This window comes from Tenrec ecaudatus, chromosome 9, assembly GCF_050624435.1.
Source record: "Tenrec ecaudatus isolate mTenEca1 chromosome 9, mTenEca1.hap1, whole genome shotgun sequence".
Classification (NCBI taxonomy): Eukaryota; Metazoa; Chordata; class Mammalia; order Afrosoricida; family Tenrecidae; genus Tenrec; species Tenrec ecaudatus.
Window position 1 is genome coordinate 77,354,001 of NC_134538.1, and position 17,450 is coordinate 77,371,450.

The following is a 17,450-nucleotide window of genomic DNA, read 5'->3' on the forward strand; positions in this document are numbered from 1 at the left end:
TACCAAATTTTGTAATAATCCCTGGTGGCACGTTGGTTAAAGCATTCCACAGCTACATGCGGCCACCTGCTCTGGTAGTTGGAATTCCTATGGTCTCTATGAGTAGGAATCGATATCTTGACACATATTTTGTTTTTATACTTACCACTTTTCTTCACTTTTTTTTTTGCTAACAACGTCAATAAAATGACTTAATGTTCACACATCAACCCTATGAGATAGCTATTTGTGAGCCTAAAAGGAGGGAACAGAGATGAGCGGCGGGGCCCGGAGGTTGTAGTCAATAAGCAGCGACGTAAGGATGCGAACCGGGAGCCTCACATTCTAGGAGGGAAGAAATTCAGAGGAGCTTCGGGAAGCGGAGGGTCTGAGGAGGACGGATAGGGTTGGAAGTGCGAGAGCCGGCATGCACAGATCCGTCCAGACGGGTGTCCTTACACGGGGCGGGCGTGACAGGGGACAAAGGGCGGACGTCGGGGACCGTCGCAGAAGTACTGAGAAACTTCCTCTGACACTCGCCCTGTCTGGACCTGGGCGCCCGTAGCCCCGCCTCCGCCCGCCAATCAGAGGGAACTGTGAACAAAGGGGCGGTACAATGGAGACGCGTGCCCAATGAGGAACCAGCGGAGACTGCTTCCGGAAAGCGCGTTTCAAAATCCAAGTGGTGGGCGGGGCGGCGGTGGTAGTGATTGGTCGATCCAGGTGTGCAATTTTACGTGGGCGGAGCCGGCCGTCAATAAAGCGGCGCTCGCCGTCCGTCCGGCTTGCCCCGCCGGAGCGGTCAGCGTTTCTCCCGCCTGGGGCACGGGGCCGGCCTCCTCTGCCCGCTCCTCCCGCCTCTGCATTGGGCGCCCGGGGCGGTGCCAGCGTCGGGCGGGCCATGGCGAGCTCGGGTTGTGGGAATTGCGGGAAGCACGAGGAAGACACTTTTCTGTACTTCGCCTATGGCAGCAACCTGCTGACGGCCAGGATCCATCTCCAAAACCCCTCGGCCACGTTCTGCTGCGTGGCCCGTCTGCAGGTCAGTGCTTCCCCGCCACCGCCCGGACAACCGCCACCACCTGCCCTGAACTCATGGCCCGGTCGTACCTACGTTCCGACTCTCTCCAGGGTTGAACTGCCTGGAGGGGGGGGGGGGGGGCTGTGTTCTAGGCTTGACGTCCTTGCCCAAGAGGATCTCCAGGTTTGGGTTCAGAGCCTCTGCTTAACCCCCTGCACCACCAGGGCACCGAGTTACACGCAAGTGAGCCCGAATCCAGTGACGTTGCTCTCCCACGGGCCAGGAATCCCGCCTCCTCGTTGATTTTACTTTGTTGTTGAGACCACACAGAAGAGCATTCACCAGTTTCGAAGAGTAAAATTCAGTGGCACTGATTCTACGCTTCTTGTTCTGCCACTGTTAGCGTAAGCTCACCGCCTCTTCCGTTTCCTATCTAATCTTTCACCCCTTCTTCTGGGTCAGCGTACATCCAGGTTCTCCTTCATCTCCTCATCCATCCAGGCAAATTCATCTCTTCTTACTGCCCAACGCTGAAGGCATACGAGCTATGTTCCCGCAGCAACTGGGCCGCTCCGGGTCCTTGTTCACACATTGTGCACAGGTACCTAGCGTTACCTGCAGATCTGACCTCGTTTCCACTGTAGGCAGCCTCCCCGGGCCCGTTCAGCTGGTTGGTACCTCTGGCAAGCCTTCTCTTATCCAGGGACCTTGTTGCTTTCTGCTCTGTACTTAGCGTTTGTTACAGGGCTTGTCCTCCGCCACCAGATTACAACCCCGCACTGGGACTGATCCCTCTCGCTGCTAACCCAATAGAGTGTTTTCATTTCCAGTCTTAACTCTACCTCTTAGGGGCTTCCGTATTGCCGTCCCCTCACCTATTGCTGCTGAAAATCTGTGTCGGTCTCTTGATTTGGGTGGGAAGTCCGGAAAACTGGAAGCATAGAAACCATTGTGCCCAGGCAAGTGCCTGGGTGAGCAGTACTCTCCCATCCTCGGTAGATCAGTGTTCTCCTGCCCATCCATCCATTCATTTATTCAGCCCTTCCTAGAGATGCAAAGATGATTGGTTTACGTTGCTGCTTCGAGGACCTCTACTCTATGGGGCAGACACGCGAACAAACACATGGTGTGCAGACCCTTTCACGGCTTGAAATAGACAGATTGACACTTACTCATCAGTGTCCTTAGTTACAGACAGCAAAAAAACTGGCTGATTTAAGCAGAAAAAAGAACGTGCTGAAAGGCTGTGGGAGTGCTCACAGAAAGACCAGGAAGGCAGGAACACAGAGCTGGCAAAACATGCAGCACCAGCCCGGCCTGCACTGGAGTCCAGCTGTCACTAGCACTATACCCCTCCTGTCCCCGAGACCCAGTGGTAGCCCCTGGCACCACCAAACCTTTTAGCACTGGCTTCTACCTCAGATCCCCAAGTGGGTGCCCTCACTGGCAAAGTTAGTCCATGTTCCCATGTTCAGGGAAAGGTGACTTTTAAGTTCAGGCTCAAATGAGTGGGGAGGGAGGGGCAACACAACAAAGGGAATGGGTCTTCAGAGGTTCAGGGAGACTTGGGTTTTTATCTCTAGACCCATTGCAGAATTGAAGTAAATAAAAAAAAATAGATTTACACCTTGGGAGGACCATTCTGGTTTCTGTGGAGAATGAGCTACAAAGGGGTGGTCGGGCAATGGGGGCAGCCTGCTTAGGAAGCTGTTGAAGCGGTCTGCATCAGAGAGCAGGGCATCGAAAGTAGGTGGTGTGGGAAGGGCGGTGGAGGCTAGATGGGTTGGCAAGATGTTTAGGAGATGACGTCATTAAGGCTTGGTGATTGAGGGAGGGAAGAGGAGATAAGCAGATAAAGGTATCAAGGCTTTGGCTGTAACTCCTTGAATGATGATCATCTTTTCTGGGAGGAGAGAAGAAACAGGTTTGAGAGGGAAAATTCATACGTTCCATGTGAAATACTGAGTTTAAGATGCTGTGAGACAGATCAATTGATCAGAAAAATAGGAACATTTACTGAGTCTATAGAGGGTTGCTGTGTTTGTCTGGGTAACCTAGGGAAACACATCCATAGAAACTCACATGTATAAGAGAGAGTTTTATATAAAGAATAAGTGTACATTAAGAAAGCATCCTGACCCAGTGCTGCCCAAGCCCATTAGTCCAACATTAGCCCATATGTCCAACGCTAATCTACAAAGTCCTCCTCCATCTCACAAAACACACGCAATGATGCTGATTGCAGGAGGAAAGCCGAGTCAGTGAGGGTGTAAGCATCTCAGCACCGGTAGGGATCTCCACACGGCTGCTCCAGCACCCAGGGCTGCGTTGAGGTAGGTCTATGTGGCTTCTCCTAGGGGATGTCTTGCAGGAAGTGAGCCTTGCCAGCTGAAGCAGGGAACTGGCTAAAGCAGCTACACCCTGGTGTGATCATCAGAAAGCAAGAGATCCGAGAACTAGAAAGGTGAGGCACATCGAGCCATTTATCGCTCTGCCCTTCAAGTAACCCCACATGTGTTTATCGCCAGGTTGGCACAATAAACCTACACTATCTCTGTTGTTTTGTGTTGCATAGTGGCTTAATCTACTCTGGCAGCAAATTTGGTGTTTTGTTTTTTAAACAACAACTTTTATTATTATTTTTACTATCTGTTAGGCCTTGTTCTAAGCACTTTTTAAGTTCAGACTAGATGAGAGCTCTAGTCTGGGGTTACAGATAATGAGAATAGTAGATGGTGTTTGAAGCCATTGGTAGGGGTGAGATTTTCTTAGACAAATCGCTGGAGGAATGAACAGGGAGAGGGTCTTGCTGAGCCCTGAGAAGCTCCACATTTGAGACCAGGCAGTGGCGGAGGCTTTGCAAAGGGGACTGAGATCAAGGATCTCAGCACACTGGCATGGAGCAGTGAACTGTTACAGAGCATGACGGGGGCCTGACCCAAGCTGAGCTATGTTGACACCCCTCCCCCCCAGAAGAATGGAACACAGAGGACAGCACTGAAGATATAGCCCAGGGAGAGTGGAGGGTCTGTCCAGACCACACAGGTGCGAACTAAGAAGGAAAGAGAGAGAACCTCATCATGGCCCACCAAGCCCCAGGGACAACATCTCTGCTCGGAGGAGCCAGTGCACAGAAAGGATGGGAGGGCCAGCCCCACCACGAGACACGACATTCCCTCACTGACCCATAGAGTTATGGGAGTGCAGCATTGGAGACACTGTGTGGAAAGTGTGCGCAGTCTGCCCCATGCACAGTGGGGTGAAATTCAAAGGGAGTGCAACAGGACAGCAAGGGGAGCAAAGTAAGCAAGTCCCCAAGGAATACTGAAAATGGACTTCCAACACGGGGGACAGGGCTTGGCACCTCATGAGACCCAACTGGAAAACACTCATAAGGATCAGCAGACAGACCTGGAACTAGCTTATCAATTTATTTGTTGTTTTTGTTTTCCTTTTGGCTTATGTCTATATAAGATAGGCAGGACAAACAATCCTGAGGAGAAAACAACAGGACCGATGGTGCCCGGGGGAAATGGGAGAGGAGGAGTGGGGAGCCAAGAAACTCAGGATTAAGGGAACAACAAGAGGTCTAAAGTTGATGGTGAGGAGGGGGTACAATGCCTGGTGGGCTTTGGTCAAGTGCAATGTATCAGAAGAATTACTGAGAGCTGAATGGAGGATGATCATGATAATGGAACCGGAGGAAGATGAAAGGAAATAGAGGACAGACTAGGAGGCAAAAGCTATGTATAGAGGCATAGCTGTAGGCATGTATATGTATAAATATATTAATTTATAATGAGAGATAGAGGCCAAAGCAAGCAGATGGACTTTGGGCCTCTACTCAAGACCTCCCTAAACATAAGAACACTTTGTTCTAACAACTTGGCACTCTTTGATACTCACCTTCCCTGCATGATCACTGTCACAAAATGGGTGCATAAGCAAATGTGGTGAAGAGAGCGGATGGTGCCCGACTGTCAAAAGATATCGCATATGGGGTCTTAAAGGCTTGAAGTTAAACAAGCAGCCATCAAGCAAATAAGGCCACAGAAGAAGCACACCAGCCTGTATGATCATGAGGTGTTGACGGGATCAGGTACCAGGTATCAAAAGTTCCAAAACAAACAATTATATCTATGTAAAAGAGGGGGATTAGAGTGGAGACCCAAAACCCATCTGTAGACAATTGTACATCCCCCCACAGAAGGGTTACAAGGAAGGGACAATTTGACCATGGTGCAGTATAACACCGACAAAACCCACATCATTCCTCTAGTTCCGAATTCTTCCTCCCACCACTACTATGACCCAGTTCTGGCTTACAAACCCAGCTAGACTGGACTACACACATTGGTACGGATAAGAGCTCCTGACACATGGAATTCAGGACAGATAAACCCCTCTCAAACAGTAGAGATATCAAAACAGTAGTGATATCATGAGCATGGGGGGCTAGGAAAGGGGAGAAAGGGGATACCCATCACAAGGTTGTATATATAGCCCACCCCTCAGGGGGGTGAATAACAAATGTGGGTGAAGAGACAATGGACAGTGTAAGACACAAAATAACAATGATAATATATCATTGATCAAGGGTTCACAAGGGGCAGGGGGCGGGGTGGGGAGAGCTGATACCAAGGGCTCAAGTAGAAAGAAAATGTTTGGGATTGTTGGTGCCAACATATATACAAATGTGCTTAATACCATTTTGAAATACTTGACAAAATTTGGGAGGGAAAAAAATTGAGAGGGATGAAACAAATTTGAAAGGGATGTTAGAGTCAGTGACTGGTCTTGTCCAGTCCAATCTTTTAAGATCTTGCTGCTAAGGAGCTGTGGTTGTGTAGTAATCCATTGTGCTGCCAACCTCGAGTCTGCAGCTGGAACCCACTGGCTGCTCCAAGGCAGGAAGACAGGGCTTTGTGCTCCCATGTAGAGTTGGGGTCTCAGGACCTCACGGGGCAGTTCTCCCCGGCCCTACAGCGTTACTGTGATTCAGCCTCAACTCAATGGCAGTGAGTTTGGGGGTTTTGTTGTTTAAGGAAACTGTGCTTTGGGAAGATGGAACAAAATCTTTATGGATTAAACTAGCCAAATAAGGATTAAAAAAAAAAAACAAATAATTTTATTGGGGGCTCTTACAGCTCTTGTAACAATCCATACATCGCTCATATCAAAGACATTTGAATATATGTTGCCATCAATTCCAAAATATTTTCTTTCTACTAGAGCCCTTGGTATCAGCTCTTTTCCCCCCTCCCACCCTTGTAAACTCTTGATAATTTATAAATTATTTTTCTTTTCATAGTTTGCACCATCTGCTGAATCCATTCACTCATGTTTCTATTGTTCGTCCCCCTCCAGTGGGGGTGGGGGGTGTTAGACTTGGATCATTGTGATCGGTTCCCCTTTCTCCCCCTTCTCCCCACACCTTCCTCCTACCTTTATGGTATCCATACTCCCATTACTGTTCCTGAGGGGCTTATCTGTCCTGGATTCCGTGTGTTGAGAGTGCTTATTAGTACCAGTGTACGTGCTCTGGTATCTGTCCTGGATTCCATGTGCTGAGAGCGCTTATCAGTACCAGTGTACGTGCTCTGGTATCTGTCCTGGATTCCGTGTGTTGAGAGCGCTTATTAGTACCAGTGTACGTGCTCTGGTATCTGTCCTGGATTCCGTGTGTTGAGAGTGCTTATTAGTACCAGTGTACGTGCTCTGGTATCTGTCCTGGATTCCATGTGCTGAGAGCGCTTATCAGTACCAGTGTACGTGCTCTGGTATCTGTCCTGGATTCCGTGTGTTGAGAGCGCTTATTAGTACCAGTGTACGTGCTCTGGTATCTGTCCTGGATTCCATGTGCTGAGAGCTCTTATCAGTACCAGTGTACGTGCTCCGGTCAAGCCAGATTTGTAAGGTTGAACTGGAGTCATGATGGGAGGTGGGGCGGTATTCCAGAACTAGGGCAGTGCTGTGTGTTTCGTCAGTGCTATACTGCACCTTGGCTGGCTGGTCCCTTCATTCTGATTCAAATCTTCCCAGGAGTCTGTCCCCTGGCTCTACACTTCAGTGAAGAAAGACAGGAGCCCCAGAGGTGCAGCAGATTGTGTATTGGGCTCATGACTTCAGCAGTTTGAATCTGGCAGCTGCTCTGAGGGAGAAAGATGAGACTCTGCTCCCAGGAAGGTTTAATCGCTTGGAAACCCGCAAAGGCAGTTCTACCTTGCCCTACAGGGTCACTGTGAGTTGATATTGACTGCTGGCATTGAGTTTGGTGTGCTTGTTTGTTTTTGATGAGGAAAGATGCTAAGCTGGAAACTTGGCTCCCTCAGGCAAGTGGCTTAATCTATCGAAGTCATACTTTCCCTGGATATAAAATGAGCATAAATTTTAAGCTGTTGGAAAGATAAAACGTGATCATCTGAAGCGTACTAGCAATGGTCACACCACATGATGGATCCAATCAGTCACTGAATGGTCTGTGCAAAACCTGCCGAGTTGGTAAATGTTTTATTTATATTTCGCCCACACATGCCTACACACACGCGCGCGCACATACACACATTAAAAAAGACCACCTGTGCATGGTAAGTGGCAGTTCTATGATTATTCTAGGAAATCTAGTAATTAAAGAACATTAGATGGATGCTCATAAGTGTCTGCATCATCCTCGAGCCCCAGTTCCCTTGTGGCAAACAGGGGTAGCTTGTGCTGGTCCAAACCCAACCCAACCCACTGCCACATGGCTGATTCCCCCTCAGAGTGGCCCTATGTAGGTTTTTTGAGGAGAGTAGTCTCATTTTCTCCTAAAAAGCAATTGGTGGATTTAAACCACCGACTTTGTGGTTCGTAGCCTTATGCCTGCCCGACCCCTATATGCTGGTCAGAAAATTCAAGTCCATTGCCACAGAGCTGATTTTGACTCATAGCAACCCTGTAGGACAGAGTAGAACGGCCCCTGTGGATTTCCAAGAGTATTACTCTTTACAGAAATAGAAAGCCTCTTCTTTCATTGGCAGAGCAGATGGTGGTTTTGAACTGCTGACCATCAGCACAATGCGTAACTCACAAAGTGTAATAACCCCCTATATAGCCATCATTGAGCTTCAACAATTATGTCCACTATCATGCCCTCTAAGTAAAAATACATGCTTCATGGGTGCACTGTGAAATAATATGTAAAAAAAAAATGGAAAGAGTTGTGTGAAGGCAATGGTGTTTCCAGCATTTTCTCCTTAAATCTTATTTTGTGTTAACACACTCATATACATTTAGTAGATTTTTCACTTTGTGAAAAAAATATGGAGGGTGGCATCATTGTTTATCTTTGTATTATACTCAGAGTTTATTAAATGTTTTAATTGCATGGAATTTAAGGTGAATCCTTTTACTTTGGAGAAGGAAATTGAGGTTTGAATGGATGTTAATTATATCTCTTTGGTTTCCTTTCTAGGATTTTAAGCTTGACTTTGGCAATCCTCAAGGCAAACAAAGTCCTACTTGGCATGGGGGTATAGCTACCATTTTCCAAAGTCCTGGAGATGAAGTGTGGGGAGTAATATGGAAAATGAACAAAAGCAATTTAATTTCCCTGGATAAGTAGGTGACTTCTAATTATAAGTTAAATAATTTGTAAATTCAGAAAGTAGATGATATATGCCAGGATATGTGTGTGGGTTTTTCCAAAGCAAATACTATAGACATAGTCTTTACCCTCTAGTGTCAATGGAAGAGGCATCTGAATGTGGTTTTTCAAAAAGGAAAGGCCTAGGAGAGCCACACTTTCAGACTGAGATCTGTGGCCCTGTTTGTCCTTTCTGCTGTAAACGAGGGAAGCCCTTGCTTTCATTCTGTTTATTTGTCTTTTGTAAAAATCTCTCTAGCTTTGTATTGTGAAAAATCTGGAAGACTGTTGAAATCGTTTGCATATGGGTATTGATCCCAAACCAGTTTTTGCTTTTGGTAATTAAGTAGGCAGCTAGGTTAGTAAGTGATCATTAAAACAGCAATAACAATGATTTTGAAATGTGATACTTTGCATAACTAGAACTCTCTGAGTAGGGTGGCCGAGAAAGAGGAGAACCCCAGAGGAGCCGATTCTCTGTCCTGCTAGGGCAGTGGTTGTCCATCTTCCTAGTGCCACGACCCTTTCATGCAGTGCCTCATGTGGTGGTGACCCCAACCATAACATTATTTTCATTGCTACTTCATCACTGTCATTTTGCTACTGTTATGAATCGGGTGACCCCTGTGAAAGGGTCGTTCATCCCCAAAGGGGTCGAGACCCGCAGGTTGAGAACCGGCGCTGTGCTAGCTACTTTCTCTCACCACCACCAGCAATGAGCCGCCTTCTCACCTTTTCTCCAGATGGGCTGCCCTGTGCTGTCAGAACTTAAGAGTCCATTTGTTGTAGTGCTAGAAGCCACGTTTAGGAAGTCTAACGATTGAAATGACTGCAGGGAAGCCTGTTTTCGGGCAGGATGAATATAGATGTGTTAGGTGTGTACCAAGTTACCATTAAATCTCAGGATTTCTGATTAAAGTGATAAGTTTACTTTTAAAAAAAAGTTGCTGTTGAGACTATACAGAGCTAAACATCCACACCTCCAACAGTTGTACATACACAAGGTAGTGATGCTGCCTGTCTTCCCCACACGGGGGCCATTCTCATCCTCTTTTTCTTGAGTTGTCCCTTTCCAGTGGACACGAACTCCCGGCCGCTGAGCTTCGTGGACGAGCGTAATGCTGAAGGCAGACTATGTGACTCGTTCACTTAAGCTGCTGGTCCGTTTTGAGATGACTTCAGAGGGCATTTAGATCGAAAGCCTAACGATGTTCTCAGGGAAATAGTTTGATGGGTCAGTTCACCTTTCATGGCTCATGAGAGCCCGAAGTCCGTGACAAATTGGGCTTCTCTCTTGCCTTTTCCCTCTTTTGATCAGGAATCTTCTCTGGAGTCTTTGACCTAAATGTTCAATGGGGGTGGCTGGGCACCAACCAGATTTTCTGTGACGGTGGCAAAGGAGGCAGGCCGTGCGTAAATCATATATTCCATCTCCTCCTCCTTTACCTCACTCGCCTCCTTCCTCTTGTTGGTGGTGCAGGCAAATAGAGACCAATTGTTCTGCCTTGCATGGCCACTTGCAAGTTTTTAAGACCCCTGGCACTATGCAGTGGACCAGGAAGTGGATCAGAAGCACTGCAAATGTTATCAGACCATTTAACTGGGATGTCCCATGACAATGGAGCCAGACTCCACGAGGTATTTAGCTGTGCACAAGCTGCCTCGGCAGCTCCTCTGTCCCGTCATTGTAAAGTTGTCTACCATACAACTTTGCCAGTCCAACTTTTTATAGCACCTGCTGACAGCATTTCACTAGTCATGTGTGCTAATCACAGGACAGGCCCTTAATCAAGGTGTTTGCCCATCATTCTTAACCCCCTTGTCGAAGGGAGGTCATGCACTGTTGGCCCTTGTGTGACTGTTTTGCTCAGCATCATGCAGCAAGTACCAGTGCTCCGCTTCTCCTACTGGCTGAATAACACTTGAATCGTGCTACAGCCAACGACCCCAGCCAAGCCTCATTTTGAGTCTTTGGGCTCTCTGCCGAGGCGGGGGATTGCTGAGTCATGTTAGCGATTTGAGGGCCCACCACTCTGTTTTCCACAGTGGCTGTACCATTTTGTATTCGCATCAGCAAGAGGTAAAAGGTGTAGTTTCCCCACATCCTTGCCAACATGGGCTACTTTCTGTTTTAATCTTTGCCGTCCTAGCAGGCGTGGAATGGTGTCTCGCTGTGGTCTTGATCTGTGTCTCCGATGGCTAATGAGGCTGAGCATCTTCTCATCTGTTTGGCGGCCGTATGCATCTCCTCTTTGGTGAAACGTCTGTTCAGGCCCTTCGCCCATTTTATGATTGGGTCACTCACCTTTTGGTTGTTGCGTTGTTGAAGTTAGATTCTTGTCAAAGACGTGTTTTCCAACAATATTCTCCAACTTTGCTTTTTTGGTAAACCAAGTCTTTTGAGGCACAAACATTTTTCATATCTATCAGGTCACATTTCTCCATCTGTCTGTGATTAGAGAATTCATTGTTGAAAGCCAAGCCTGACAGCCTTGTCGCTGCTTGTTCTAAGAATTTTCTGGTTTTCATTTGCACATTTAAATATAGGGAACAACTAGTACATTGTTTTTAAATTCTCAACCCCAACTAAACTAGAAGATATTAGCCAGTAAAAGAAAGTGAGTAAATTGAGTATGACTTACATGTGACTTCTGATTTCAGGCAAGAAGGGGTTAGCAGTGGAATCTATGTTCCCATGGAAGTTAAAGTTTACACTCAAGACAAGAAGGAAATAACCTGTCGAAGTTACCAGATGGAAAACTATGTCAGTGTTCCTCCATCACCACAGTATAAAACGGTGAGCCTCTTACCAAGATGTCTGTTCACATTTCACTCATGCGGTAAACTCACAACTGTTGTGTTTTTTAAGAGCTGCTTTAGATTCTACAACTCATTTTTATCAGTATAGTTTCCAATGCAAAAAAAAAGTGAGTTATTTCCCAAACAAGCTTATTCAAAACTCTTGTAGGGACTCAAGTGTAACCATCGAACCGTGTTTCTAACATTTTGTTGAATTCAAAAAAGAAAGAGTGCTTTGAACACAGAAGGAGATGACGAGTCATATTTCCATATACATATTGCTTTTTGAATTGTGGTGAAAATGATATGTTTTCCCTTTCAAAGTAGGGAAAAGGCACACCCAGCCATGTTTGTAGTAAGTTTCTGGTCTATACCTCCAGAATGCACTGCCGACCCTGTAAGACAACACAACTGCTCCCTACGCCCCCCCCAACCCCACCAACCCCCCAGCTCTCAGAATCGTTCCCAAGGCTGTGATCTTTGTGGAAGCAGACTGCCACGGTTTCTCACGGGGGGCAGGGAGTGGGTTTCTACTTAGCAGCCAAGCACTGTAACCACTGCCTGTGGCCCCAGGGCACCTTATTCTAAACATACTCTTCTAATCTTTGGTTTCTTTTGTTCTCCACCCAACAAATTTTTATCAACTCCCGAGATTCATTTTCATGGTGAGAAAAATGTATTTCCTAAAGTGGGGGTGGGGGGTAAAAACGAGGAAGGCCCTTAAGGAGATGGGTGGACACAGAGTGGCGGCAGCAGTGGTCCCAGCCACCAGGAACAACTGTGGGGAGGGCGCAGGACTGGGCAACGTTTCTTCTGTTGGGCACAGAGTCGCTATGGGTCGGAGCCAACTCAATGGTACCTGACCATAACTACTGAAATGTCTCCATCTTGATGGAGAGGGAGACAGGGTTTCTGCTCCCATGGTGACTCACAGGGGCAGCTCTATCCTGTCCTGTAGGGTCACTTTGGGTTCCTTTGGGTTTTGATAGAGCAAGGAGAGTTCTAGACCTTCTAGACTGAAGGCACTGGGAAGGCTGTCGCCCACACCTCACTTCTCGTTTCAGGAGTTCAAACTCAGGACGTTCCCTGTTTTCAGGCCCAATCAGGACCTGCCATCTGGGATGGATGGTGGTGCGGCTTCCTGGCTGAATGTGGCATTTTCTAGTGTGGGGCTTGGAGGAATTCACCTGTGTGGTCTTGGAAGGGTCACTGTACATGATCACTGCTCGCTTCCTCCTCGTTTTCCTCCTCGTATCTAATTCCAAGTAAGATTGGATCGCAAGACTGGAACGGAAACTTAAGGATCTTTTGGAAGAATGGTGCTTTTTTCCTTAAAAGTTCAAGTGAGAGCAGCTCCAAAAAGTTCATATAAAATGGAATTTTAAAATAATGGAATTTTTCCACAAGTGTTTTGACATCCCCCACATCTGTCGAAGTAGACTGCTATATAGAGGAAGATGCAAATTTTTCTTTTTATTTTTTGGAGATACGCACAACAAAAGAGCGCCTGGGGATCGTTGGGGCAGTCTCTGTGTGTGTAGTTCACCCGTCACAGCCTCGCCCTCTCCACCGCTTGAAGTTCTCATCGGTGGTTTCAGATGGCTGTTCTTTCAGCCTTATGCAGGCCAGCCTCCCTTTACTGCTGTAGGCGGTGCTGTGCGGCTCATGGTACGTTTTCTTTTCACAAATAGAATGTTCTCGTTGCCCCGTGCTGAGCAAGTCTGGGGGTGCCATTTTTCCAGCTGCGTGTTCTCATTTCATATATGTTACCTCTTGTTAATCCGCACAATATTGCAAACTCTTTCATAATGCTGTTGCTTTATTGTGATATTCTCTTTATTGCAACCATTTAGAATCAAACCCCAAATATCAAGAAGATATATACCTGCACAAGCAGTTCTTCAATAGGATGCAAGGCTTGAGACAGATATTCTTTATTTATTGAGCTAAATTGTCGTTTAGTTTAAAAACGACCTCATAGCATAGTTTCAGCTCTAGCGTTACCAGTTGCTTCCTAGCCGTAGACTCAGGGGTGCTCCAGGCCCCCCGTGTCCGGTAAGTCTGGTTTCTAGTGGGAGCTGGAAGTTCTGTTGCTCACGTGCCTCCTTTTGATCAAGACCTAAACATTCACTAACAGTAGCTTGGCACCATCCATCTCTTCTGTTCTCACAGGAGAGAAAGTTCCTGGAGGCAATTAGACAAGTGGTTTCCTCCTCCACTTCCTGAGTCTCCCTTCAGTTGTTGCTCCAGGGGCTTAGAAACCAATGACTGTATCCATATTGACAAGTTTTCATTTTAAATTTTCTCTCTCTCTCACACACACACACACACACACGCACACACACACACTACATCCATGCACAGTATGAGAACGATTCTAGTTTGTTCTATCATTGTTTTTCTAAGTTTACTTTAAGGATAATATTTCATGATACACATAAAGCTGTGATATGCTAATTTTTGTTGGTTTGTTTGTTGTAACCATTTCTAGGTTATTTGCTTGGGTGCAAAAGAGAATGGTTTGCCTTCGGAGTATCAAGAGAAGTTAAAAGCCATAGAACCGAATGACTTCAAAGGAAAGCTTTCAGAGGAAATTGAAGATATTATCAAGAAAGCGGAAACAGAAGTCAATCATTAGAACAACACAATAGAGTGTATCCAAGGATTTGTGTGCTAATAAAATATCTCCAAAAATATCTATAAGACATTCTGAATGCTTGAGGACAGGGATCTGGAATCGCTGCATGCTTACTAGCCATGTTTTTATCCCTCCTCTGGAGAGACTCCTCACTTGTGTGGTTGCCTGTTGTCATCCTATAAACAGAATCCGGGTTGGAATTAGACCATTAAAGAAGGGCGGGCGGGCGCCCGAGGTACTAAAATGCACGGCAAATGGATGCTAGCCATTTTTCTCTGAACATTGAAAACCGTTTTCCTGAATTGGCTCTAAATGTATCCTTGCCCTGCAGCAAAAGAGAAATGGGTAGCCTGCTTAACAGCAGCGCTGGTGAATGGCTCTTTGCTGTCTGGGCTTCTTAATCCGATTTACTGAGAGCAAGCGAACTGCAGAGGCAGCTGATAAGAACACTTTGAAACTATGAAAGATGGTCTGTTCTCTTTAGAGGAATAAACGTCCTTGTGGTTGAACCCGCTGTCTCCACTAAAGGATCGCATTTCATTATATTGTTAGACTCAAACAGCCACACACAGTGAGTCTGTTGTTCTTGGCTATATAGATTCCCAAACTCTACGTTCATCCTCACTGTGAGAACGATTCTATTTATTTATTTTTATCATCATTTTATTAGTGGTTCATATAACTCCTATCACAATCCAGTCATACATCAACTGTGTAAAGCACATTTGTATATTCATTGCCCTCGTCATTCTCAAAACATTTGCTCTCCACCTAAGCCCCTGGCATCAGCTCCTCATTTTTACCCTCCCTCCCGCTCCACCCTCCCTCATGAACCCTTGATAATTTATAAATTATTATTTTGTCATATCTTTTCCTGTCCAATGTCTCCCCTTACCCACTCTTCTGTTTCTTCTGTTGTCCGTTCCCCAGGGAGAAGGTCACATGTAGACCCTTGTAATCGGTTCCCCCTTTCCAATCTAAACCGCCCCCCACCACCCTCTCAGTATCGCCACTCACACCACTGGTCCTGAAGGGATCATCTGCCCCAGATTCCCTGTGTTTCCAGTTCCTATCTGTAGCAGTGTACATCCTCTGGTCTAGCCAGATTTGTAAGGTAGAATTCAGATCGTGATTGTGGGGGAGGAGGAAGCATTTAGGAACTAGAGGAAAGTATGTTTCATCGTTGCTACGTTGCACCCTGACTGACTTATCTCCTCCCCAAGACCCTTCTGTAAGGAGATGTCCAGTGGCCTACAAATGGGCTTTGGGTCTCCACTCCACACTCCCCTCCCTCATTCACTGTGATATGATTTTTTGTTCTGATAATGCCTGATACCTGATCCCTTCGACACCTTGTGATTGCACAGGCTGATGTGTTCTTCCATGTGAGCTTTGTTGCTTCTGAGTTAGATTTACCTTCAAGCCTTTAAGACCCCAGATGCTATATCTTTTATAGCCGGGCACCATCAGCTTTCTTCACCATATTTACCTATTCACCTGCTTTGTCTTCAGCAGTTGTGTCGGGAAGATGAGCATCATAGAATGCCAATTTAATAGAAGAAAGTATTCTAGCATTGAGGGAGTACTTGAGTGGAGGCCCAATGTCCTTCTGCTACCTGAATACTAAACCTATAAATATATGCACATAGATCTATATCCCCATCCTCATATATAAATATATTTGCATATGTACATGCCTTTATTTAGACCTCTATAAATGCCCAATTCTTTTCTATTTCTATAATTTTTGTTCTAGAGTTATTCTAAAAGATATCTCAAGACTAGTATTTTCATATTTTGATAATATACATAAACTAAGATAGGCTAAAAATTATATGTTAAATTACATACTCAGCACCCCCCTGAATCAAAACATATATATACACATGCACACACACACGTTTATATACCTGAGTCCTGGTGGTGAAGTAGTTACAGTTAGTCTGTGATCTGCAAGGTCAGCAGTTCAAAACCACCTGCCGCTCCTAGGGAGAAAGACGGTCTCTCTACTACTATAAATAGTTAAAGTCTCGGAAACTTACAGCGGCAGTTCAACACTGTCCTATGGGATCACTATGAGTCGGTATTTATTCAATGACAGCGACTCTGAGTTTGGTGTACATAGACATATATATTAATACATGTAAACACATACATATATATTAATACATGTAAACACATACATATATTAATACGTGTAAACACATACATACATGTAATAGAGGACAGACTGGAACATTATCAGTGTTTCCCAAAGTGGGTGATCCCCAGTACTGGGGTGATCCAGAGGGGCTGCAAAAGCTGACCCCTATGCTAGCTTGGATAATCTTGGATTATAATGCAAAAGTTTTCCATTTTCAGGGGGCTGCTGAGTATTTCCTTAAAAGGAAAAAGGGGTCAAATACGTTTGGGACCCTATGGACTAAACAGACGGCTCTGTATCAGTCCCGTCCCTACACCTGCCAGAGACTTTGCTTGTGCCTCAGTTTCCTTGCCAGTACAGTGAGGATAATGAAAATGTGTATGTTTTAGAATTACTGTGAGGATTGAATGAATTAAAAATGTAAATATAATATTCACACACATATGTCTGTATCTTATAGATACATATGGGCGCATGTCTCAGAGCCTAGAACAAAGTATTAGCCATCGTGACTGCTCTCCTTGAAAAGCTCAGTCAGCCAGGATCATCCGTAGAGCAAGATTTGAAAGCAAAAGAGGCAATATTATAAAGAAAAGATGGTTTTTGCAAACATGGCCTCCAAAAACTTGGTTCTTGGCTTATCAAGAAATGATGACTATAAATTGGGTGCTCAATCGTGATCCACTAGTCAATCACAAATGTAGTGTGAGTAGATCGCGTGGCATTAAAAAAATAGACGTAGGCCTATCATCAATCCCGTGTCACTTAATTGATAACAGCACAGCCAATCAGAGGCAATCCTAGGTGTCAAACACGTGCAAAGACCTGCACTAAGTGCAACAAACTGACGAGCTAAGTTATCACCAACTTTTAGACCTTGTTTTTTTTCTCTCTTAAATGTAAGAAAGGGTATTAACATGAGTGGAGGAGCTGGACAGAGTAAGAAGACAAAAATGTATCGCTTTCATACGGAATGGGAGATTTTGACACTACAAGCCGACATTCAGCTGAAGTCCAGAGCCCATGAACAGTTCTGGAACTTACCTGCAGAGGGAAAGTACCCAAACATGAGAGAATGTACTACCTCCTTGACTGCATTATTCGGCTCTTCTTATTTATGGGAGCCAGCCTTGCCCCACATAAAGATCATTAAGTCCCAGTATCATTCCACCATGACTGATGAACATTTGGAAGTGTGCTTGAGGCTGGCTGTCAGCAGCGACTGTCCAGACTACACATCCCTGGT

The 17,450-nt window shown here is 45.7% G+C and overlaps 1 protein-coding gene across 2 annotated transcripts; it reads left to right on the forward strand.

Moving 5' to 3' along the window:
* Positions 1–726: 726 nt before the first annotated feature.
* On the forward strand, positions 727–14,117 carry GGCT (gamma-glutamylcyclotransferase). Of its 2 annotated transcripts, XM_075557563.1 has the most exons (4): positions 739–1,021; positions 8,454–8,599; positions 11,286–11,421; positions 13,915–14,117. In XM_075557563.1, exons 1-4 carry the CDS (start codon positions 881–883, stop codon positions 14,059–14,061), a joined length of 570 nt encoding a protein of 189 aa, XP_075413678.1. In that variant the 5' UTR covers positions 739–880; the 3' UTR covers positions 14,062–14,117. The 2 variants fall into 2 exon arrangements, with proteins under 2 accessions (XP_075413679.1, XP_075413678.1); XM_075557564.1 differs by lacking the exon at positions 11,286–11,421 and having other exon boundaries at positions 727–1,021.
* The last annotated feature ends 3,333 nt before the right edge of the window (positions 14,118–17,450 follow it).